This window comes from Gekko japonicus, unplaced genomic scaffold (assembly GCF_001447785.1).
Source record: "Gekko japonicus isolate JY-2015 unplaced genomic scaffold, Gekko_japonicus_V1.1 scaffold368, whole genome shotgun sequence".
Taxonomy (NCBI): domain Eukaryota; kingdom Metazoa; phylum Chordata; class Lepidosauria; order Squamata; family Gekkonidae; genus Gekko; species Gekko japonicus.
The window spans coordinates 316,406-341,919 of NW_015176462.1; the positions used below are offsets into that span (position 1 = coordinate 316,406).

At 42.9% G+C, this 25,514-nt stretch overlaps 1 protein-coding gene across 1 annotated transcript in view; it reads right to left on the bottom strand.

The window, feature by feature from the left end:
* Positions 1 to 1,021: 1,021 nt before the first annotated feature.
* Positions 1,022 to 25,514, bottom strand: part of TSHR (thyroid stimulating hormone receptor) — a 137,642-nt gene continuing 113,149 nt past the window's right edge. The window contains exons 8-10 of the mRNA XM_015427026.1: positions 18,845 to 18,922; positions 3,988 to 4,176; positions 1,022 to 2,444 (exon numbers count right to left, since the gene is read on the bottom strand). Coding sequence (XP_015282512.1) covers positions 1,022 to 2,444; positions 3,988 to 4,176; positions 18,845 to 18,922 — 1,690 coding nt within the window. The remainder of the gene's footprint in view (positions 2,445 to 3,987; positions 4,177 to 18,844; positions 18,923 to 25,514) is intronic.

Consider the following 25,514-nt stretch of genomic DNA (forward strand, 5'->3'; position numbering starts at 1 on the left):
ATTGTAAAACAAAACAAAACAAAACCATCAGGAGTCCAATGGCACTTTAGAGCCTAAAAATATTTATTCCAGCATAATTTTGCATCAACTAGAGCTCACTTCATTCGGAAGCATGAAGTGCACATCCATTAGGCTGATGCATGTATATTCAATGATAAGGCACAGGACCAGTTTGGTGTAGTGTTCAATGTTCCCTCTAAGCTGTGGAGTCTTGTGAGCAAAAATTCTACTTTGTGAGCTACTGGCATTAAAGTTGTGAGCGAACGATTTGGCTACTGCATAAATTAGTTTGCTCTGGAGCCATCCTTCCTGAGCTGAGACAAAAATGTGATTTCTATTTTAGTGTCTGCCAGAATTTGGGACATTTGTTTGTTCCTTGGTGGTGGTGGGGGCATTCACATATTGTGCTTAATACAATATTAAGGACTTTATGAATAAAAAACATGTAGTTAGCATTATTTATTTTTATTCTTCCTAGTGATTTTAATCAAGCGTTAAATTATCGCTCCACCCCCCATAAGTAAACAGGCAACCTCTAACCACTGTATTATTCACCACCAATACCCATTCACTGTTGGGAGCAATCCCATTTGGAATATATACAAAAATAAATTTAATCATACCTTTCAAAATACTACATTACTTAAAAAACAGGCAGATGTCCTTTCCTATGCATTAACTGCTTCATGTCAGCCAGAAACTTGTTATCCTGTGAGATGAGCAAAAGGAAAGTGGAATACCTGGTCTAGTTCCTCCACCTGAATGGAGCAGTGGCAGAGTCGCATGCTTCCATGGGTGTGCGCACACACACAAGTATGTCCCATACACTTCCATGACAGTGAGTGGCACTGACCGGTGTGCAAGATCAGATCCTCGCACATGATTCATGAGAGCGTAATCGCACTGAAATTTCTCAAAAGCCACTGAGGCTATGAGAATCTCACGTCTCTGTCCCAGAAACCTCCTTTGATTTCTAACCAAAACAAGTCTTATTGATCTCCTGTTGTTTACTCTTCACATGCTACAATACAGTGAGTTTATTGTCTTTCGGAGTTTGAGCATGCGGTGCCGCCGTTGGTTGGTAGTCTTCAGACGAGCCATGATGACAGTCTTGAAGGTTGATGAGATTCTGGCCCATCCCTCGGCTGCCGCCCTTCTGGTTATAAGAGCCACTGCTGTTCTTGGGGGAGACCGTCTGGCCCCGGTAGACTTGAGCCTGATGCTCACATAACCCAAACTTGCTGAGCAAGATGAAAACATCTCTCCGGAACGCTTTGGTAAAGATAGCATAAAGGAATGGGTTAGCACAGGAGTTGAGTGGATAGAAGAGAACCAGCAGGATTTTTGAGTTGCTAACAGTTATTAGGGGCTTGTTCATTATAGCAGACAATGCATAGAATGAGATTGGGGCCATGCATAAGAAGTCTGTAAAAATTAACACTGCCATCCTTTTGGCAATAATAGTATCTTTGTCCCCTGACTTGTACTGTGGATTCCTCACAGTGATATAGATTTTTATATAACAGGCACAAATTATGATGAAAGCGATGATGTTCAGCAATAAAACAATTATAATGTAGGCTTGATCTAAAGGTGTTTCAGTGTCCATAGGAAGACAGATACTGACTTTTCCATAACTGCTGACTCCAAGCAATGGCAGAACGGCAAGAAGGAAACATATCAGCCAACCACCCAACATGGTAACAGAAGCATGCCAGAGGCGAATCTTCTTGTCCAACCGCATGGCAAAGGTGATGGCATACCAGCGCTCCAGGGTGATTGCGGTCAAGGTGAAGACGGACAATTCACTAGCAAAGACAGTGAAAAAGCCAGCAGTGTTACAACCTGACCCAGTTTGCCAATCAATGGCATGGTTGTAGTACTCCGACTTAGTATAAAGATCCACTGAAGCAATCAGGAGAAGGTATAATCCCATACAGAAATCAGCAAAAGCCAGGTTACACATCAGGAAGCGAGGAACGGTCAACTTGTAATGGCTGGTGAGAAGAATAAAGAGAACAAAAACATTGCCCAGAATAGCTAATAAGTTCACAAACCATACCACAATCCTTAGAAATCCGTATCCCATTATGTCTTCACAGGGATTGAACTCATCAGGTTCTGGGGTGCACACAATATCATCACTTCCCCCACAGATAAAGTAATCATAATGGTTGTCAAATCCTGGGGTGTTCTCCTCTTGAAGATTCTTGAGCTCTTGGCCAAACCCAATCTCTCTATCATCTTGCTCTTCAAAAAAGACGTAATAATGAGGATTTCCATGAAAATCTCTGAAGCTGGTAGTTTCATCATATGCGGTATCAGTATGATCTGAATCATCTTCTGCGTAATCTTGATAAAAGGGGACCCTGGAGGTACTGGCAGATCTTCTCTTGCGCAAGTTGTAATTGTTAGTTTGGTTGCACAACAGGAGCTCGAGAATGCTGAAAGTACATAGAAATTACCATAGAATCATAGAGTTGGAAGGGCCCTCTAGGGACATCTAGTCCAAATCCCTAGACAAGGCAGGAAATTCACAAATACCTCCCGCAGTGACTGCTGTTCCACACCCAGAAGATGACAAAAAAACAACAACCCTGCAAGATCCCTGGCCAAACCACCCTGGAGAAAAATTACTTCCTGACCCCAAAGTGGCAATCAGCATTTCCTTGGGCGTGTAAGAAAGGGCCACAAGAAATAAGCACTTCCTGCCCTCCTTCTCATGATCTGCCTAAGTCCACAGAATCAGCATTGCTGTCAGATGGCCATCTAGCCTCTGTTTGAAAACCTCAAAAGAAGGAGAGCCCACGACCTCCTGAGGAAGCCTGTTCCACTGAGGAATCGCTCTAACTGTCAGGAAGTTCTTCCTAATGTTTAGCCGAAAACTCTTCTGATTTAATTTCAACTCGTTGGTTCTGGTCCGACCTTCTGGGGCAATAGAAAACAACTCTGTACCATCCTCTATATGACAGCCCTCCAAGTATTTGGAGATGGTTATCATATCACCTCTCAGTCGTCTCCTCTCCAGGCTAAACATACCCAACTCCTTCAACCTTTCCTTAAAGGACTTGGTGTCCAGATTCATCACCATCTTTGTTGCCTTCCTCTAGACACGTTCTAGCTTGTCTATATCCTTCTTAAATTGTGGTGCCCAAAACTGAACGCAATACTCTAGGTGAGGTCTAACCAGAGCAGAGCAAAGTGGTACCATCACTTCACATGATCAGACACTATACTTCTGTTGATACAACCCAAAATCGCATCACACTGCTGACTCATGTTCGGTGTATGGTCTACTAAGACCCCTAGATCCTTTTCGCACATACTACTGACAAGTCTCCCCTAACCTATAATTATGCATTTGATTTTCCCTACCTAAATGCAGAACTTTACATTCATCCCCACTGAAATTCATTTTATTTGTTTTAGCCCCAGTTTTGCAGCCTGTCAAAATCATCCAGTATCCTGACTCTGTGTTCTACCAGTAGGATACAGAGTGCATCTTGGAAATGAAGCCATTGTCATATAGTTCAGGGTTGTCTACTTCAACTGCTAGCACCTCTCCAGTACGTCAGGCAGAGAGAGGTCCTTCCCAGTGCCTACTATCTGAGATTATTTCACTAGGGATGACCAGGGATTCAATCTAGGATTTTCTGCCTGCAAAATTATATGTTCTAAGATCGAGTCATGGCCCTTCAGTTAACTAGGGATTTAGGTGGAAGTTTGAAGAATGGTGGTACTGATTCTGAATGACACCTCCAGATCATTTTAAACGATAATATGACATTACCAATTTAACTGGAAATACTTTAAAAAAAAATTAAACCCTTTCACCCACTGTAAATTTAAGCCTAAACAGAGTTATACCTTTCTAAATCCACTGACTTGGATTTAAAAGGGTGTGATTATGTTTAAGATTGTATTATAAATCACTTGATTGTATTAGAACAAATAATTATTTGGGATGAAATCTAAATTAGGACTTACCCTTTGGCTTTTTTCCAGTTCCTGACCCCACAACAGTGGCTTGGGTATGATAGTTTAGCTCGAATTAGATGAGGAAATGTTTTTATAGGGGGGAACTTCTTCAGTGTCCATGTATTTTGTGCCATCAGTTCTTTAAGCTTTTCAAGTCCTCTTTCTGGCAGGGTAACAATACTAGTCTGGGAGACATCCCTGTGGATGCACATAAAGAAAACAGGGGATAATTTATCAGTTCAGATGCTTTTCATGAATCAGAATTTCACAGTCACAATAAAACATTAAGACTATGGAGATTTGTACAAATGAAGAAATTAAAAGAGCTATGGAAGAATACTATAGAGCTCTTTATGGCAAGACCATAGTGGATATAGAGAAAATACAAAGCTATTTACAGAAGCATAAGTTACAAAGATTTACAGAAGAACAAAGAAAAGAATTAAATCAACGTATCTCGATGATGGAAGTAGTAGAGGCGATTAAAAGACAGAATAGAGGGAAAGCCCCAGGACCGGATGGTCTGCCAATAGAATTTTACAGGATCTTTGAAGAACAGTTAGCTTTAATTTTTAAGGACATATGTAATTTGGCAAAAGAGCAAGGAATTATTCCAGAAACATGGAAAGAAGCTATAATATCATTAATACATAAACAAAATACCGATGAAAAAGAAATGAAAAATTATAGGCCAATATCACTGTTAAATGTGGATTATAAAATATATGCATCAATTTTGGCACAAAGACTGAAAAAAGTATTAGTGGAAATAATAAATAAAGATCAATCAGGCTTTTTACCTAAAAGGCAGATGAGAAATAATTTAAGAATATTGATGAACGTATTAGAATATTATGAATTACATTGTGAAAAACAAATGGCAATAATCTTTTTGGATGCGGAAAAAGCCTTTGATAATGTCAATTGGACATTTATGATAGAGACATTGCGGATGTTGGAAGCAGGAGAAAGCTTTATTACTATGATTCAGGCAATTTACAAAGAGCAAAAAGCAAGAGTTGCAGTTAATGGCGAATTATCAGAAAGCTTAATGATTGAGAAAGGAAAAAGGCAAGGCTGTCCACTATCTCCGCTATTATTTATCATGGTGTTGGAAGTGTTGAATGAAGCTATTAGAAAATAAAATAAAATAACAGGACTGCGAGTTAAGAAAGAGCAATATAAACTGTTGGCATTTGCAGATGATGTGGCATATATATTAGAGAATCCAGTGAAAGCGGCGGAGGTATTGATGGAGAACATTAAAGAATACGGAGAAGTGGCAGGGCTCAAAATAAATCCGGAGAAAACTAAAATCATAGTAAAAAAACATGGAGGAGAAACAGAAAAAAGAGCTTCAAGGAGTAACAAGATGCCAGATAGTGAAGAAGACAAGATACCTAGGAATTACAGTTACAAATAAATGCAGTGATTTATACGAAGAAAACTATAAAGTGTTGTTAAAAAATACTAAACAGGACTTGGAGAAGTGGAAAAATTTACAACTGTCCTTGATGGGTAGGATGGCAGCAATAAAAATGAATATATTACCAAGATGGATGTTTTTATTTCAAACTATACCCATATTGCAGAACCAAGCGTTATTCAGAGAATTGGACAAATTGACAACTAAGTTCATCTGGCAAGGAAAGAAGGCAAGAATAAGGTTAAAAATGTTGCAGGACGTGAAAGGGCGAGGTGGATTTGGAGTCCCAAATTGGCTTTTATATTATAGAGCGGCGGCTCTAGTTTGGATTAGAGAGTGGGTCACTCTCGAAGATACAAGATTGTTGCAAATCGAAGGACATGATTTGTTACTTGGATGGAATGCCCTTTTATGGTATGAGAAAGCAAATTCCCATAAGTACTTTAAACAGCATTGGTTGAGAGCCTCTTTACTTAAAGTTTGGGATGGAATCCATAAAAATTTTTATATTAGAAGATCGAGACTAATAACACCATTAGAGGCCTTTACGCTGCCAAATGCACATGAATCTGCCTTTTTTCTTTAAAATGACTAATGCTATAACATATAAAGAGAATATGTATAAGATGTTTTATAGATGGTATATTACACCTGATAGATTGGCTAAGCAAAATACTAACTGTTCTGATAAATGCTGGAAATGTAAGAGTAAAAGGGGCACATTTTATCATATGTGGTGGCTATGCGATGTTACAAAAAAGTTTTGGAAATGGGTCCATAGTTTGATGGAGAAGATACTAAGAGCAAAGATTCCATTTACTCCAGAGGTCTTGCTGTTGAATATATTTCCAAATGACTATGAAAAAGAGAATAGGTATTTGACTGTTTATATGACGACAGCTGCAAGAATGTTATATGCCAAATATTGGAAAACTATGGTGATACCAACGAAACAGGAGTTTGTGAATAAACTTTTTGAAACAGCAGAAAATGATAAACTGACTTTAGAAATGAGATTAAGCAAAGAGTGGACATTTAAAAAAACATGGAAAAAGTTTTATGATTGGTATAATGTAAGTACAATAGAAGATTAGGCAATTATGGCACAATGGACTTGAGAACACAGAAGACAGAAGAATGGAAAGTGATAGAGCGTTTCTATTAATTAAATAATTGGATATAAGCATATAATGTAACTGTACTCTTGGTATACATGTTATGTGTAGTAGAGTGTCTGTTTGTAGTGTGTAGATTTGTTTGTTGTAGATTATAAAAGAAAAATTAATAAAAGTGTACCCAAGGGTACTTAAAAAAAAAAAGACTATGGATCTCCACTTTTGTAAGAGTTTTTCCCAGTAGGCTACATATAGGTCCTGACCTGGAAGAACTCACTCCAAAGCAATCCAGGCAATGGGAAACCCCACCCCCAAACAGCCACATCACTGTGTGACTTCCCTGACATGATGACATCACCTGGAACTGACATCATCACACTGGGGGTGTTGTGCAAAGACACTGGTTTGAGGGCAAATCTCTATGGTTTTAAGCCAGTTTTACCATAGAGTTTTGCCCTCAAACCAGAGCATCCCCGTGCAATGTCCCCAGTGTGATGACATCACTTCCAGGTGATGTCATCACATTGGGGGTGTCGTGGAACACCCCCCAAATTCCCCCACTGGAGCAACAAGGGGACCTGGCAACCCTACCTGGAAGTGTTGAATTTTTTTTTACATTATTTTTCTCCTGCTAGCCACAGTACAGGACCCAAAAAACTGGTAAGCCTCTGTTGTTGTTGTTGTTAATTCGATTTATTAATCGCCCTATCCCAGCTTACGCCAGGGTCTGGGCGATGTACAAAGGGGCATAATGCCATAAAATATACAAAATATTAAAATTCAATATACAACTTAATAAAAATTTAAATTCCGAATAAAAGATGTTAGTCTTTTCAGTGAGTTCCTCACTGAATCATTTTTTTCAAAGTGCTTTTCAATTTATACTTTATAAGAACGTAGAGAGCCTTGATACATCAGATACATTCATGTTTTCCAGCAACCTATCTTCCACAATGCGCTACCATTTGCTCCCAAAACGTCTATTAACTAGATAATAGAAGCCAAAGTGCACAGGCCCCAGTCATCGTCCCTCATTAACTGGTACATTGTCTCTGACATAAGAGGTTCTATTTAGGCATCATGGTTAACAACCACCAATATGTCTGTCTTCCATGCATTTGTTTATTCTCTAAAACCATTTTAGGTCTGGTCCGTGTGAATAAGGTGGTAATGAGGAGGAGGAGGGCTGAAATTAAATGGAATGTACTTCGGTCTACAGGTGACAGAACTCAGTGAAATAATTTCCTATAAGAGGACAACTGGATTTTAAAAAAAAAAGATTTTGAAGGGACTGAAGATAAGCAGACCTTTGTGACATGTTATTCTGCTTTCTCTCTCATGTGCAAATGTTGTATTTGGAGGAAGTATTTACATAAGGGATCATTAACAATGAGCAGTCCGGAACAGTATAGTGTTTTGCCACTGCAGAATCCTACTATTTCATTCTCCTGCATTTGTAGCCTTGGCTGTAGATAATGGTGGAATTACTTTTGTAGCAGTGAATTGCGCTGCATGAAGAAGTACTTCTTTTGATTTGATTTTAATCACCCTTTTAAAAAGCTTTTGATAAAATTATTGAGATATATGTCAGAGTGATAGAGGTAGCAAGCAGTTACTATAGATCAGTTTGATCTGTTTGTCAGACCTAGCTGTCATGCTAGTAATCATGTAATTACAGCCAGGTGTTTTCTAGCAGGTGTTGCTCTTCCAGGGCTTGTTAGAGCTAGTGATTACATTACCTTGTTAGAGATTGGCTGCGGTTTAGCATAATAGCTATCAGCTTAGTAAACTGGGTGGGGACTTAGTTCTCATAGACTAAGGCATGACATGCTGTACAATAGCTTGTAAATATCTCTGTATATATTCACCTTTATAACTATATAATCTCTCTGTGCACCTTCATAACTGGTCAGTCTCCCGCTTCTTATTTACAACACCCAATAAAATATGCTTTTGATGGTTTAAAAATTGATGCACTAGGTTACAAGACTCAATTTATGTTAAAGGCTCATAAAGAGAATGTACAGAAAAATGCAAAACCATAAAATGCCACAAAAGATGCTCTCAAATCCCATCAATGGTAAGATCATGAGAAAACAGATAAGTAGTTCAAGGTTGTTGTTATGCCTTCCACTTTGCCAACTCCCTACACAAGTATCTCTAGAAGAAACCAAGTTCAAGCCTCCAATTATTTTTTTTAGACAAGAGTTTGGTTCACTGAGCCACGGTGGCTCAGAGGTTAAGATGCTGAGCTGCAGATCAGAAGGTCTGTAGTTTGGCAGTTCGTGACCCGAGTGCTGCGTGATGGAGTGAGCTCCCGTCTCTGGCTCCAGTTCCTGCCAACCTAGCAGTTCGAAAGCAAGAAATTGCAAGTAGATAAATAGGTACCACTTTGGTGGGAAGGTAAAGCGTTCCGTGCACCTCAGTGTTTAGTCATGCTGACCACATGACCATGGAAATGTCTTTGAACAGCGCTGGCTCTTCGGCTTAGAAACGGAGATGAACACCACCCCATAGAGTCGGATTTGACTAGCTTTCAAGCAAGGGAAACCTTCACCTTTTACCTTGGTTCACTAGGTAAATTAACCGTTCAAAAATAGATATGTGAGATGTCACTAGGTACAAACTGAGAACTTTCTAAAATCTCTGGCAGGGAAAAAATTATGTCAAAAAGGTCCCCTAAATATTCACAAAATTTACATCCAGTCCTTTCAAACTCTTCAAAAAGACTGATGGAAATACTTTATTTAAATAGCTTCCTCTTGAAAAATTTCCCAAACCGGTATGACGCTATGGAAAACATTTTCAGGGTACCCAAGTCCCAAATGCCAACTCAACAATGAAGTTTACCTGCTAGATATGACCAAGTCATAAAACTGACGCTGCAAGGTGGAACAAGATGAGGTTGTTGTGATTAGAAATGCTAACACTCTGGCCACAGAAAATGATTTCTGAAAAGCAAACTACAAAGATGGAACACTTTCAGAAACTAAAACCTGGGGCTGTATTACAGAAAGTGATTAGAAACTTCTGTAAATAACGAGAGCCCAGAACAGAGACAGGTAGGCAAACGTAAGCCTTGTGGAAACCAATATTACTTGAATACTTTGCCATAGCATTCACAATTAGTGCTACTATTACTTCCTCATTTTCCTTACTTTCCTCATTATCTTCCTTCCTGGACTCAAGAGATCTGGCTAAAATAATTCATGCATCTGTAATTTCTAGATTAGACTAATATAATACATCCTATGTGGGGATACCCTTGAAGACAAGTTGGAAAAGACAGTTGCTTCAGAATGGAGTGTTCTGGTCATATTCATATTACATCTATTTAAGCTGCTAATAACTTTTGGGCTTAATTCAAGGTACTGATTCTGCCCTTTAAACCCCTTTATGGTTTAGGAACCACGCACCTGAAGGATCAGTTCACGAGTGATAACACTGTTCATCTAGGCTTGCCAAGTCCCCCCGGGGGGCGGGGGACCCCCCCCCCCCGCGCACCAGAGGCCCGTTCCCCGCCGCTGGCGGATCGGGCCCTGGGGGAACCCCACCCCCAAAGCACGTGATGTGCCCAGCGTCAGCACATCACCCAGAAGTGACGCGGCCACGCCGGGTGCGCTGGGGGCGGGCCTGCAGTCATCCGAGGGAAAACGCTATGTTTTTCCCTCGGATGACCGCGGCCCCACCCCTGGCACACCTGACGCAGCCACATCACTTCCAGATGATGTGGTTGCACCGCGTGCGCGCTCCCAGAACATAGCTGGAGTCCCCCACTGTGCATACAGCGGGGCTTGGCAACCCTATGTTCATTCCAGGGGGCTTCTCACAGAGCCCTCCCAGTAGGCCTTTGAATCTATGTGGGACCAACTCCCACGTCACTTTGGAAATATGGTTTTGTTTTTCAAGTAACACAAGATTTGCAGCCTGCAAAATTAAACATGGAATAACTACCAGGAACTCTGTAATAGAACTCTGGTTGACTGATTCTTCTTAGGGGTTTGAAAGGGTACAGAAGTCTCAAATGACTGCCTTAAAGTACTTTTGCTTCATGGAGACAGTAAAACAGTCCCACTAGGATTAGTGATTAGATGAGCAAACCATATTAAAAGGATGTCGCCAGCTCTTTAATACCTTTTACAAATATTGCTAGACTGGGTCTAGGGATGCCAGGTATCAAACAGAATTTAGAATGGGACTTCTAAAATAAGTAACTCTTTTTGAATTCCATGATTTCACAGTAGCGGAATGTGAAAGGAGTACAGCTTCCAGAACCTTAGCTTTCATAAAAAAGCACAGTCCTTATTCAGATGTTTTCACCATCTTTCAAGACATATGGTTCTAACCACTGGTATAGCCATAATTCAGCACTAAGCCAGATGGTGAAGCTGGATCCTCCAAACTGAACCGTCCTAATTCAAGGAAAACCTTCCAGTTTAAACAACAAAATATAGCTATTTTGCTTAGGCAATCGGAGAGATAGTTGATTCTCAAGGTTTAGTATACCTTGGTAGTTGATATGGGTATAGGGTTACCATTCCCCAGGTTGGGGGTGGGGGATCCCCCATTTTCTCAGGCTCCTGCCCGCCGGTGGCCAGCTGGAGGAAAAAAAAACCCTCCAACAATGATGCTGTGTGTGATGCGCAGACATCATCCAGAAGTGACTTAAGCATGTCAGTGATGTGGGGGGGGGTACTCTGGTTTTGGAGCAAAACTCTATGGGTTGAGGGCAATTTTACCACAGAGTTTTGCCCAAAAACCATAGTGTCGCCCCCAACATCACTGGCATGCCTACCTCATTATTGGGTGATGTATGCACATTGTGTGATGTCCCCACCAACTCCCAGAATGCCCCCATCCCCCCCCCCCGGCTCAACGATCCGACCTGGCAACCCTGTAGGGCATTATCGGTCTCATGTGAAGGTACACAGAGGAGCATATGAAGCTGCGTTATACTGAAGTCCTTTTCATGCTGTGACTATTATCCTGGTTTTTATCTGTTGCTGTCTCATATTTATCTGATGGGAGGTGGGAATGGTGTTTTCAAGCAGCATTTACATCCATTTTGTAAGTGGCTGTAAATCACTATCTTGTTTTCCAACTGCAGTGAGGCTCAGAGCTCTTTTCCTCATCCCATTCAGCTTGCCATTTGAAGACATGGTTGTTCCCCTGTGACTGGAATTTAATTGTTGATAAGCCCAGGCCTTGACCAATTTTCTTTGGATCTAGGTGCCAGCCCAAAATGTTATGGCCAGACTAATCCATAACAAATACAATATTTTCAGTATCATGCGAGTCACTTCCAGCAGGTCTCTTGGAGAGGGAGCTTACATAGTTTCTGGAACTTGCCTCACTGTGTATTTGTTTAAAGAAAAGAAAACCTTACACCACCTTTTTGGCTTGTAAAGAAATAGTTAAATACGTACGAATACTTTTGCAATTATTATTAGTTGATTTTTAAGGGAGATCTATATACAGCATGTTACAATAGTCTAGTCTTGATGTTACCATGGCATGGATCCAGGTGGCCAGATTGCCAGAGTCCAGAAATAGTGACTGGGAAAGAAAATAGCTGTTGTAGGGGAAATGCCTGCTGTGTAGGCAGAATCAGAAAAATCCAAACTTTCCCACCCACACAGCAGCTATCTAGGTTGTGCTGCCCCATGAACAGCTTTCAGGAGAAGTGGTCCTTCAGGAATGTGAGACCCAGGTTGCAAAGGGCTTTAAAGCAAACTGATGAAGTAAATTGCTTAGATTCCAGTCTGGGTTTAGACCTGGTTAAGGGACTGAAAGAGCCTTAGTCGCCCTGGGGGATGACTTGTACCAGGAGATGGACAGCAGGAGTGTGACTCTGTTAATTCTCCTGGGCCTCTCTGTGGCTTTTGATATCATTGATCATAGTATCCTCCTGGGCCACCAAACTGGGTGGAGGCTGTAGAAATCCAGAACTGATGCTGTTTTGGAGTGGATGCTGGCTAATAAACTGAAGTTTAATCTTTGACAAGACAGAAGTGCTAACTGGGGGGTGACAGGTCTGGGGGGTGACAGGATTTAAGGTGCCACCTATTCTGGATGGGGTTGCCCTCCCCTTGAAGGAACAGGTCCATTGTCTGGAGGTGCTCTTGGACCCAGGCTTACTGCTGGACAAGCAGGTGGCAGCTGTGGGCAGGACTGCCTTTTACCAGCTTTGATTGGTTAGCCAGCTGCAGCCTTTCATGGGCAGAAAAGATCTGGCCACTGTGGTACATACCGTGGTTACATCTAGAATATTACAATGCGCTTTACGTGGGGCTGCCCTTGAGAAGTGTTTGGAAGCTTCAGTTGGTACAGACTATCATGGGTCATAGGGACCATATCACTCCAGTCTTGGGCACAATTCAAGCTGCTGGTCTTGACCTTCAAAGCCCTATATGGATTGGAACCCACTGCCTATTGCCTTATGAACCTGCTAGACCACTATGGTTATCTTTAGAGGCCCCTTCTGTCTGGTAATGGCACCAAAACTCTGGAACTCTCTCCCCAGGAAGATTTGCCTGTCCCCTTCTGTTGTCATCTTCTGCCAGCAGTTGACGACTTCTTTGCTTTGTTCGGCAGTCCCCCAGTGATCCCTCCTGCCTGACCAATCTTTTGATTTCTGCTTTTGTCTGTGTACACATTTTAACTCTGTTTCTAATTTGTTTTAACGATGTGAGTTGGGGGGTGATTTTTAAATGTGATTTTACTTATTTATTTTTATTGTTAGCCACCTTGTGAGGGCAGAAAGGCAGGATATCAAGGTGGGATATAAATTTTGTAAATAAATAAGTAAAATAAAAGTAATAGGATCCACGAGGCCTGTCCCTGATAGCAGATGGGCTGCCACATTTTTCACCAATTACAGATCATCTTCAAGAGACACAGGGTGTGTTACAATAGTCAAGCTACAAGATAACTGTTGTGCGAATCAGCATGGCCAGATCAGTTAAGTGCGCGGACTCTAATCTGGGAGAACTGGGTTTGATTCCCCACTCCTCCACTTGCACCTGCTGGATGACCTTGGGCAAGCCATAGTTCTGGCACAGCTGTTCCTGAAAAAGAGCAGTTTCTCTCAGAGCTCTCTCAGCCCCACCTACCTCACAGGGTGTCTGTTGTGGGGAGGGGAAGGGAAAGGAGTTTGTAAGTCACTCTGAGACTCCCGTGGGTAGTGAAGGGTGGGGTATAAATCCAATCTCTTCTTCCTCTTCTTCTTCAAATGCGGCCAAATGTATTTAGTAAAATGCATATTTACAGACTTTAGATTTTCAAATAATAGAGCTGGGTCCAGCAGGACTCCTAAGCTCTTCAAAGTGTCTGTCAAAAAAAGTTGGACTCCCTAATGTGGGGAGTAAGATTCCCTCCAAAGCCACCAGCATCACCTCACCAGCCAGCTTGGTATAGTGGTTAAGAGCGGTGGACTCTAATCTGGAGAACCGGATTTGATACCCCATTCCTCCACATAAAGCCACATAAAGCCTTGGGTCAGTCACAGCTCTCTCAGAGCTCTCTCAGCCCCACCTACCACACAGGGTGTCTGTTGTGAGGAGAGGAAGGGAAGGTGATTGTAAGCTGCTCTAAGAATCCTCCAGGTAATGAAGGGTAGGGTATAAAACCAACTCTTCTTACTCTTCTTTTTCTGTTTTGCTAAGACTCAATTTCAGTTTATTTTAAGGCTCAGAGATGGCACAGTGCTGTGACTTATGTAGTGATATAGAAAGCTGTGTGTCATCCACATACTGATGATAACCTACACTGAATCTCCTGATGAGCTCGTATAATATTTAGAGTCTCTCTCTCTCTCTCTCTCTCTCTCTCTCTCTCTCTCTCTCTCTCTCTCTCTCTCCCTCTCAAATACCACTGAAAAAAGCACAGAACCCAATGTAGCCAAGTAGCGAGGCAGATTCCTTTATCCCAGTGTAAATGGAGCTTGTCCATCGGAACCATCAAAAATGTCCCAAATATGTATTTGCCTCAAAGTGAGACCTGAAGCCTGAATGAAATGGAAGAAGGAGAGATGTGTCATCATCCAGGTATTTCTGAACTGACTCAATATGTCATCTAGATATTTCCATGGCTGTCCAGTCAGCACCATTCAATAATCTCATCCTAGACTGGCCTATAATTAGCCAGCACCAGAAGACTCAGTGTTGGCTTTTTCAATAAAGGTCTCACCATCACTTTCTTAAGCTTCTTAGGGAAAATTCCCTGGACAAGCAAGAAGTTCACAGTCCTCCATTACATGAGCAATTTCACGCTCATGTTGAACAAAAGTCTAAACTACAGAACCCAGATCTGTGTCAAAATCCCTCACATGAACACATGAAACTGTGTTATATTGAATCAGAACCTTGGTCCATCAAAGTCGGTACTGCCTACTCAGAGTGTCCTGGCCCCACTGCTGGACCTCCTGATGGCACCTGGTATTTTTGGCCACTGTGTGACAGAGTGTTGGACTGGATGGGCCATTGGCCTGATCCAACATTAGCTTCTCTTATGTTCTTATGAAGTGGCTCTCCAGGGTCTCTTTTACATAACCTAATGCCAGATCTTTTAACTGAAGAAGCTAGGGATTGAACCTGGGACCTTCTGCATGCCAAGCAGATGCTCTGCCACTGAGATAAGAAATTATTAATACATTCACTTCAAGTTTCATTTTTAAGCTAGGTTTGGTTCAGATTAGCCAATGTAGTCCCAATAATAGAATGAAGTCAAACTGTATTATAGGCAGCTTTTTGGTGAAGCAGGCATCTCCTTGCTTTGAATCTCATGCCCAGATCAATGCTTAGGGTTTAGTGGAGAGTTCTGTTTCCCCCCCTACTCACCTCATCACATACTGATAAGTGATCTGACTGTCAGACATTAGCATAAAAGGTTGTGGCTGCTTGCCTGGATGGCTTTTGGAAACAATGGCTGCGTCAACATGGCAATGTAGGTCTCATTGCTGCTGTGAATATAGAGGAATTTGCAGCAGCAATGGACAGTCCACATGGCTGTTCCCCTGCACTTGTTTTGTTTCAGCCCCCCATGGCCACCATTACTCCATGCACCACTAGCAGGCTATTTTTTGGTGTTTTGCTTTTAAAACAGTAATGTCCATATTGTCCATAACAATCTAGTGCCACAGCCTGCTAGATCCTCTGAATTACCATCTTTCATCCCCCCCCTCCCCCAAAGTCTGTAGCCCTTTTCATCTCATGAGTTTGTTGTAAGAACATACTGGAGGCAGGAAAACCACGCAGATTGCTCTGAGCCACTTGGAGAAAGGGAGAAATAAAATGGAAGAGCTTGGATCCCATGGAAGATTTCTGTGGATGGAGGGAGGTGGTTTTTGTTGAGCTCCCCCTCCCGCTGCAGAGCTTCAATGCCCCCCTTCCGCTGGTCTCCTTTCCCCCAGGAGCAGGACTGCTGATTATTTACTTGAATTTCTCAGTAAATAAAAGGGGGAAACCATCATGAAACCTGGTGACACTACTGAGTGTGCTGACTCATGGGAAACATTCACATGACTGCCCCACCTTCATGGGGTTGTAATATTAAAACACAACCTCTTTTTGAATTAGATCACCTTGAGGAAATGACTATCATGCTCCTGGGTATGTATGCGAAGAGGATCTGATTTTGTGTAATTCACATTGAAGCTGACAAGAACAGGCTCCAACTAGACTCTTGGCACTTTAGCCATAATCATAAATGAGATTATAAACTATTTTTTTAAATCTCGTGGTCTGAGATACAATAAACTAAATCCTACTGTCTAGTCAACATAAGTAATAATGGGAACGATCCAGGTCTACTCAGAGGTAAGTCCCATTTTATTTAATGGCACTTGTTCCCAGAGAAGTGTTCTTATGATTGAATGCTATGTCAAGTAATGGGAACTCCAGAATGCTTATGCAAACAACTGTATTTAAATAGGTTTAGATGTATGGATTTGGAGTATATTAAAAGGGTCATCTGTTAGGGAATCAAACCAAGAGAACCAAAGCAGGACTGCTGAAAGCCAAGAAAGTAAAAGTAAATACAATTAAGCATGATATTTTAAAATATCAAACAATACAACATGTGACCACATAATGAAGGAACAACAAACATCATACCGCATATCAAGTTTATAAAGACTTTGCTTTAATAAAAAATGATTAGAAATTAATTTTTTCCCATGGTGTTTTCATCTGGTTTGTATTACTTGTATTTTTTTGCACTGACCCTGGACATAACTATTTCTACAAATGTTGAAGCTGAGCCGGTGTCAAAACTATTATTTGTCTCCACAAAACACAGCCAGGTGGGCACCCCATGGCAGCTAATCTGTTCTCCAACCTCCTTCACAGAGTTATTGCACTATCTTGGAAGTCATTTTAGAAACTGATGCCCTACATAACTTCAAGGAGTTCAGGCTTTTGTTTGCTTGGTTTTTTAAAAAGTCCCATTATGCAACTACATCTTACTGCAGATTTTCAGAGCAGTAAGACTTTAATCTTGACTTCGGATCCCATGCTCGCCTTATGCACCATTGTTTTTCCTCCAGTGTATTTATTCTGCAGCTACAATTTAAAAAAACACATCAGGGTGGAATGTCATTTGTGACATGTGGGGGTGGTGATCAAAGATTTTTTTAAAAATTAAGTAACTGCCCTATCATAGCTGTGCGGTAGCGTCCAGCAAGCACCTTCCATTTAAATCCTGTGGTTCAGGTTTTGTGCATGCATTTTAGCATTAGTTCACTGAAGGAAAGGGATCAGAAAGGAACACAGGCAGAGGGGGGAAACCCAGACCAATTCCGCAAAAGCGGTTGTTCCGCCCTCTGTCTCCCGCTTCCCCTGGTTGTACCGCTCAATTCACCACTATTTGCTGCACGGCTACATTTTGACCCACATCTTCCCCCCATATCCCCCACATCTTCTAGATCTTTATTTTTTAGGATCAAGAAGACACAGGGGAAATTGGTGGGAGATGCAGGTCAAAAATGCGGCTGCGCAGCAAATAGTGGGAAATTGAGCAGTACAACTGGTGGAAACAGCAGACTGAGAGCTGAACAACTTCCTTTGCTGAACTGGTCCGATGTTGAAACTGACCAGACTTTTCCTGCAACTGACAAATGGCTGTGAAGTCCCATTTTCCATATTGCCAAGCACTAGGGGATTCCCTGCTGTGTTATCAGCCACTGTGAAAAATGGGAAAGAATCACACAATCTCATAACATGGGGGAACATGCTGAGTGTACAAAATGCACGGTAGAATCCACTGACACTGACAGTGACATTGCAAGCTGTGATCGTTGGCAAAATATGTGTGTGCGTGCGCTGCAACTCCACCATGCTTTGCACAGGGCTGCAATTTGTATGGGAGAGGAGTCATGTGGCAGAAGCTCTGTGTGGTTTTTTTCCCCAATTACTGAAATTAGATTCCTTTTTATTTTAACAATTGGGGCATAGGTTTGCAACGGCAGTGGTACAGACCAGCTCAGGAACCACTGTATCAGATTTATTTTCAAGCTGGACGAGCTCAACCAGAAGCTGACAAGCAAGCTGCGGGAGCTCTGTGACCAGACCAAGGCGCTGCCGTCTGGCCCAGGCAGGCTGCAGTGGAAAGAGGTGGAGGGTGATTCTGTGCCTGAAGGTTGGGAGGTGCTGCTTCCCGGTACTGGTGGTCCAAGCCAAGCCTCTACCGCCTGGCAGCACCAAGGCTCCCACTGCAGCAGAGCCCAGAGACTCCACAGGAGCTGGGGCTTTCTTCTGCTCCGGCCACCCCGACCAGCCTGCAGGGCAAGCCTGCCGCCTTGGCCAGCACCATGGCAGGGGCTGAGGAATGCCTCAGCCAGGAGAACCAGGCTGGTCAACTCAACAACTTCTCAGGGATTACACTCAAGGCTGTCCTGTGCATGGCTACAGCTCTGAAAACAGGTGTTTGAGAAAGTAGAGAATGGCTTTTCTGCCCCAGAGCTGCTAAAAAGAAGTCTGGAAACAAAACGAATCCTGGATCGCTATGGTTTCTCATGGATATTAAATAGAAATTTAGGTTTAATAGCTTCATGGCTCAATATGGAGAGACTGCAAGTGTCAAGTGCCTGATACCTGCAAACCACACAGGATCTGTGAACACGGCTGCTAGTCCAAAACCGGATCAGCACATGCATCACAGCAACTGTGGAGCAGAGCAAAGCAAGTGAAAGTAGCTAGTTTTTCTTCCACTTCCTATTTGGCACAATCATTACTACGAGAAGGAGCCATTTGGAAGCATTGTTAGAAGACATCTATATCCTCAATAAAATATATTGTTTAAAGCCTCCTTCCCCCCCCCCCCTACTCACAGTAGTGATGGACCACTCTGCACTCCCATAAATGCATCTTCATCAATAATTCTTAGATATTTATTCTTGTGCAGGTACCTACAGGAAACAAAGATGCCAGTAATTAGTTCATAACTATAAAGTAAATAGATAGAAATACACATCCTATGGTCCATTTCCAGTGATGGAGGGTGGTAGAGGAGGGGGGATTCCGACTCATTTCTCCCTCTTATTGCAGATTCCCACTTTGTGCCCTCCGCTGTTCTTGAAGGTCCTCTGACTCCCAGGAACAGAATGCTGTGGGGCACTCAGCAAGTGGTAGTAAGAGACGGGAAACTATCCTCTACCTGTGCCACTCAAGTACTCTTAAGACCACCATCTTCCTGTGGGCCATAATTTCACTATTACTTATTTATTTAAACATTTGTACACCGCCATCCCACCCAACTTAGGGTCCCAAAGGCAGCAATCAATCCAAACAATGTTAAATATGAATACACACACACACACACACATATAAAATATTCAAAATATTTATAACCTTTAAATAAAACATGTAAACACAGAGAGACACGAACGGGGAGGGAGGAGGAGCAATGAGTTAGTAAATTCATGCCAGACAAAACAAAAAAAAGTCTCCCCCCCGCTGGTGGAAGTCAGCGATAGAGTTTCCTTCACGCCAGCACCCCTTTTCTTGACGATGTGAATATAGAATTTCACGATATATTATTTTCATTTTTTATGAGCTGTTTTGTTCAATGTTAATTTTTTTCTTCGAAAAAAACAATCGATATAGTCAAATACTTTCCATCAATTAAAGCTAGTCACATTTCCAAGGATTTCCCAGTCCATTATGAATATGCAATTTTGGTTACTTCTTTCTCCTTGCAAAAGATGCCCTCCCACACAGAGACTGTGCTGGCGGCTGTGTGCCGCTTGCATGGAGGCACAGGTTGGTGGATAGTCCAAGGGTACGTGTGGCTCTAAGACAAAACTTTCAAGGCTTTTGCTGCCACTGGCCTCTCTGCATGCAGGGATCAAATCAGGAGTCCCGGGAATGCTATCCCAAGTGCCTTTCCACTAAGCATGCCTCTCAGTGCAATGGTCTCTGCCTGGCCCCATCTGGTTAGTGGTGACGAGGCTGTACTGGAGTGCCTCATGCCTCATGCCATGCCTCCTTTGAACTTACCCTCTTGACCCACACCCTGGTCTTGGGTGTGGGGGTGTGGATTTGAGCCTGACCACTATATTGTTTCTTCTTTTCTTTTTAATGGGAAGAAGGTGTGAGGCTTGCAGCGGGGATGGTTGTGTGTGGGCAGCACTTTTGCTGGCAATCAGGTCCTTCCTGGGGAAGGCCCCTTATAGGGGCATCATCAGCTACTGTTTTCTGATTGGTGGATGTTGCCGGCATTACTATGGATTCCAGCACGCTTGCTAGGCCATCTGCGCCTTGTGGAGGGGCGCCTTCTCCCATATGGACTGCCTTCTACCTACCTGTCCACTCTGGAAATCTTCAGAGACCCTGCTTTGGGTTCCTCCCATCTGATGTCCCCCCATCTGAAGCTAGATGAGTGGCACCTGAAAAAGGGCCTTCTCAGTTGTGGTGCCAAAACTTTGGAACTCCCTCCCCAAGGAGATTTGTCTTCCTCTAGAGCTGTCTTCTGACAGCAGGTGAAGACTTTTTTTTTGTTTCATTTGGCATTCCCCCATAATTGTTATTGACCCCTCTACCTGGTTGGGGTTATGTGTGTTTATGTGTTTATTATTTTATATAGCATCTTAAATGTTGTTTTTATATTCTTGTATTCACCATCATGGAGTCCCTATTTGGTTGGAAAGGGGACATAAAATGTTTTAGATAAATAAAATAAATCGATGTTATTTCGCCCTGTGGGATGTCCCTGGGGAATGGGGCAGTGGCACCCATTTCGTGGTAGCGACTGGCCGCCCACGGATGCAGCGGCCCTCAAGATTGTGCAGCCCACGTCTGTGCAAAAATTAGGCAGTTTTATTGCATTGTTTATCCAATGTATTATACTTTTATTGCACTTTTTTCTTAATCTTCTGTAGGTGAACTCTAAATAAAGCAAAAAAATAAAACTTCACTATTTTGCTCCTTAATTATCAGTGTTAGATCTGATGCTGTGTTTTAAAAACAAACAAACAAACAAAGCATTTACAAGCATCTTTCCTTTAGCAGTATCTGAAGAAAGAGAAATGACTGTAAGAACTCATCGCTGGAATAACTGAGCTGAAAGGTAATTCAGACAATACGACAATGCAGATGATCAAACCTTGGATGCCAGCCAGAGACCAATGGCATGTTCATAACAACATCTTACCAAGGAGGGACAGCAATGATGACTGCCAACTTCAACACACAAGAGCACAGCTCATCAGAATGCAGGATTTCCTGGTAGTAATGGATTTCACTTGTTTAAACCTTTTGTTTTAACAGGTACCCTCATATATTGCAAAAGGAACTCATTCTATTAATTTATTCATCTGGCACTAAGATGTCATTGTTTCTGTACTACTTGCAGTTTTGAACATATTCTCAAATCAAGGTAGAAGAAGAAGAGATTGGATTTATACCCTGGCCTTCACTCGGAGTCCCTGAGCAGCTTACAATTGCCTTTCCCTTCCTCTCCCCCTGATAGGCACCTTGTGAGGTAGGTGGGGCTGAGAGAGCTCTGAGAGAACTGTGACTGACCCAAGCAGCTGCATGTGGAGGCGTGGGGAATCAAAACTGGTTCTCCCAGATTAGAGTCTGCGTTCTTAACAACTACACCAAACTGGTATAATGTTAACCAAGAATAAAATTATTTACTTAGCCAAGAGTAGTAGTACTGCTGTTGCCAAGGACAGAATGTGTTTGGAGGGTGTTGGGGGTGGCATTATGTCTACAGCATGTCAGGCAAGGGGAGGTATACTTGCAGGAAACACAGTGACCAAGTTAAGAGAAGGAAGCTCAAAAACTTGCACACTTTGCTACCTTCTGATCACCTTCCAACCACAGTAACTTTTGGTGCCATACCCGTGGTCTGAAAGTCCTAAGCCAGTACTGTAAATAATAAAACAACTATCATCCAGGATAGCTATCCTGGCACATACTGCTGAGATCTCACTAGATGGAAGTGGTAGAGGAAGTCTGTTTCAAATGTGCCCACAAGGTCTATTCATATGGTAGGCTCAAACTGGGTGCTCTGTCTGTGTGTGGGGTGGTGGCAGTGGCCACGATGGAAGGGCCTTGTTTTTTGTGATTCCATCACCTAGACCAGATGACCTATTTCCCATTTATTGAATCTTTAGTGTTTATTTCTGATGTAGGACTCCTGAGAGAAGATTGGGATTCCAATGACATACCACTGTTTCCTTGCATGAGTTGGCCACGGCTCTTGGCATTGGTCCACAAGGCCCCCAAACTTTTGGTTCTGGGAGACCAAAATCCATGCCAAGGGGATGTGCTGTGGGGAGCTGTTCAGGGTTTCTCGGCAACCCTAAGTCTGTCTTCATTAACATCCATTCTGATACATGTAGCAGGACACACTCTGGATTTGGTGCTTTGGGCGGGTCACAAGAATGATGATCTGGGAGTTGAGGAGTTCTTTGTACTTCTGTTGTTGTGGACAGGTTAGCTGCAGGCTTTGGGTTATACAGAACCCCAGCAAGCATGGGGAATCAATTTGGATTGTGTACCCTTAGAGAAGGATGGAAGCAAATGTTTTGCTGTTAGCTGTGGGATTTTCCAGGTGGAATGGTTGGCAGTCCTATTGTGGAAGTTACTGATCTCTGTGAAGCATGCAGGTGCAAATAAAAACTTCCTTGTTTCTAGAGTTTATACAACTACATTGTTAATCACCATGCCAGTTAATCAATTTAAAGCCTGCAGCCTTTGGATACAATATTACCAAGCTAAACAAGTGTAATAATGAAAGCTTGGAGGGAAAAGAAATTCTCCACCTCAAAGAACTGATCATCTTCCAGCTCAGTTCTCTGCTGCCATTTACTGTTACTTGCAGGAAGTTGTAAACCAAGAGCCAAATGATGGGGAAGCCTTTGCTGGGTTCCACTGGAAGAAGCTGCACCAGCTGTAGGGATGTGAGTTGATACAGAGGTGGAAAATTTTATGGTTGAACTAATTGCTCCCCCTGCCTAAGTATGCTTGCACGCAGCACATGCTATCCTCTTTTGGCTGGCACAGACTACCTTATATAAATTCTGTCAAATGACTACATAAATAAATGGAAAAAACCAGCTCTGAAATGGATACAGTTGATCTTTTCTATCGGCTGTAAATCCTATAACAGGTGTTAATACTCTGAAGAGGCTTTGGTATTGTTCTGTGCCTTTCATCTGAAATTCAAATATTTTCTATTCTAAGGGGGATTGGGTGCTTTAAAATAGCATTCTATTTTTCTTTGAGGTTACAAGTTCAAATCCACTTTATTTTGGCGAAGGTGCCCACATCTTCCACAATACTTTGAAGGAATGCCCAAAATGTGCTATAGGGTCCCCTCTTGCTCTCATAAGAAAATACAACAAACTCAGCAGTCTTCATTATTAGTATTTAAATAATGTTCTAAAGTGCCCGTATTAGGAAGAATGGCCCTGTTCATACGAGCCCATTTGGGCCGGGAGCGGGACGGAACGGAGGCGGAGCAAACGGGCGCGATCCCACCTCAACATCTGGGGAGCATGCCGTCTCCGTCCCTGATCCGTCCCGAATGCAGATACCGCGGCGTAAAAAAGAACCACCTATCTAGGTGGTTGCATCCACTGTTGTGCCTCAAGCTGGGCCATGGGATCGGCGGCGCTTCCTTGCGCCGCTGCATCCCGGCCCCCGGCCGTACTGCGCATGCTCGAGCATGCGCAGTTTGGCAGCCTCCCCCTCCCTTCGGACTTTTCCTCCCCGGCATCTGTTCGTGCCGGGGAGCGATGCGCCACGGCTCAGGGGATCTGTGGGATCCCGCCGCGGCGTCTCAATTTTGGAGCGGCTCTGAGTAGCCGCGTTTCAGCCGTCCCGTGTGGCAGGGGCCAATGTCTGGCTACTGTAGTCTAAAAGTTCTTTTTTTCAGAGATCTGTACCCAAATGTCTGTAAAGAAGACAATCACATGAATTCGGAACAGGAGGTCACGGAACTGATCTCTTTCTTTTCCCTCTGTGACCCTCTGTGACCTCCTGTGCCCTCTGAAAGATGTGCTGTGCTGCAGGCAGCCATAGCAAGAAGGGGGAAATCAGCAGAAATCACCCTTCATTCTCATTCCTGCATGAGCTCTTGCTCTATTCACAGAAATGCATGAGCAAAAGAAGAGAAAGTGATTTCTGCCAAATTCCCCTGAAACTGCAGCCCCTTGTACTGCAGTCCCATCCCCTGATCCTCAGGAGCAAGTTTGGGGGTGTCACAAAGCACCCTGGAGAAGGAAAGGGAGAGACATCCTTTCCACTAGTGCCTTCTGTTCATAGTGGATAGGATTCAAACCAATTACTTTCTTGTCTGCCTACCATTTAGTCACAGCAGCTTTTCAGACATTTCAAACCATGCAAAACAAAATAAGTGAAAGCAAACATGCATAAATTGCACATCACATGCGATTCAAAATACTTCTGTTTACAGGAGTAGGATTGTCCCAGTATGTATGGAAGTCTGGCTTAGAATTCACATGTAAAAAGCTACCCCTGTTCTCACTCTCATTTGCACACATGACAGTAATAACCCCAGGTTTAGTATGGCCACCTATTAGGATAAACCCAAAATCTGGATGGATTTATGTCTGATAGAACAAGGGAGGGAGGAGGAAAAGTCAGAAGGACAACTGCACAATATGTACTGAAAATCTTGAAATCCAAAATTCTTTCAACTCTAGAAGTGGTATTTCCAGAATAAACAGTCCTGAAACTCTTCAATCTGTTGTCGTTGGAATTTGCAACCCACCTATCTTTTCCAATTTTTTATCTGGTGGTACACAAACATGAGCAACCATGACATTGCAGTAGCAGAATTAGGGTCCAAATCAAAATCACCAGATAGTTTAGAACCATAAATTAGAGCTATTCTCGGGTGGGAGCCATGCCCCAGAAGCTGAAAAATATAAACCACAGGCAAACCAGAGACACGGGCAGCTTTCATGGATCAGAGCTGAAACATCATGCCAAAACTAAAGTAGATCATCAACTGGGACAAATTAAGGGTCTGGTCACACGGACGTTTAGTGCGGGACTCGCAGCTGATCTCTCCCGCAGTAAAGGTTCCTGTCTATATAGGCAAACCCGCTTCCCGCTCCGAAGCCGGCAGATTCCCACCGTTTCAGCTCTTTCACCCGCATTTTTTTGACACCCGTTGGAGCAGGTGTTTTCCAACATCTCGCACTTTGTATCTGCGGTTTTTGTATCTGGACAGCAATCCGCCGTGACCACGCTACCCTCCCCCCCGTTTTTTTGGGGTTTTTTTGTTTCCGGTTTTAGTTATGCGCTTGTGCAAACAGGCGCTAGCTTTTATTTTGGTCTTTTCCAGCTGTCAAACGAGCAAAAAAACCTGCCGAGCACAGGCAGAGCTGGGAACTTTGTTCGGGAAGGAGCGAGTGAGTTCAAAGCTTCTCCCGGGTGTGTGCGCCGGCCAGAGAGAGAAGGAGGAAGGAGGCGGGCTGGGAAGGGAAGCCGCCGCCGGGCAGGGGACGAAGCCCGGGCACT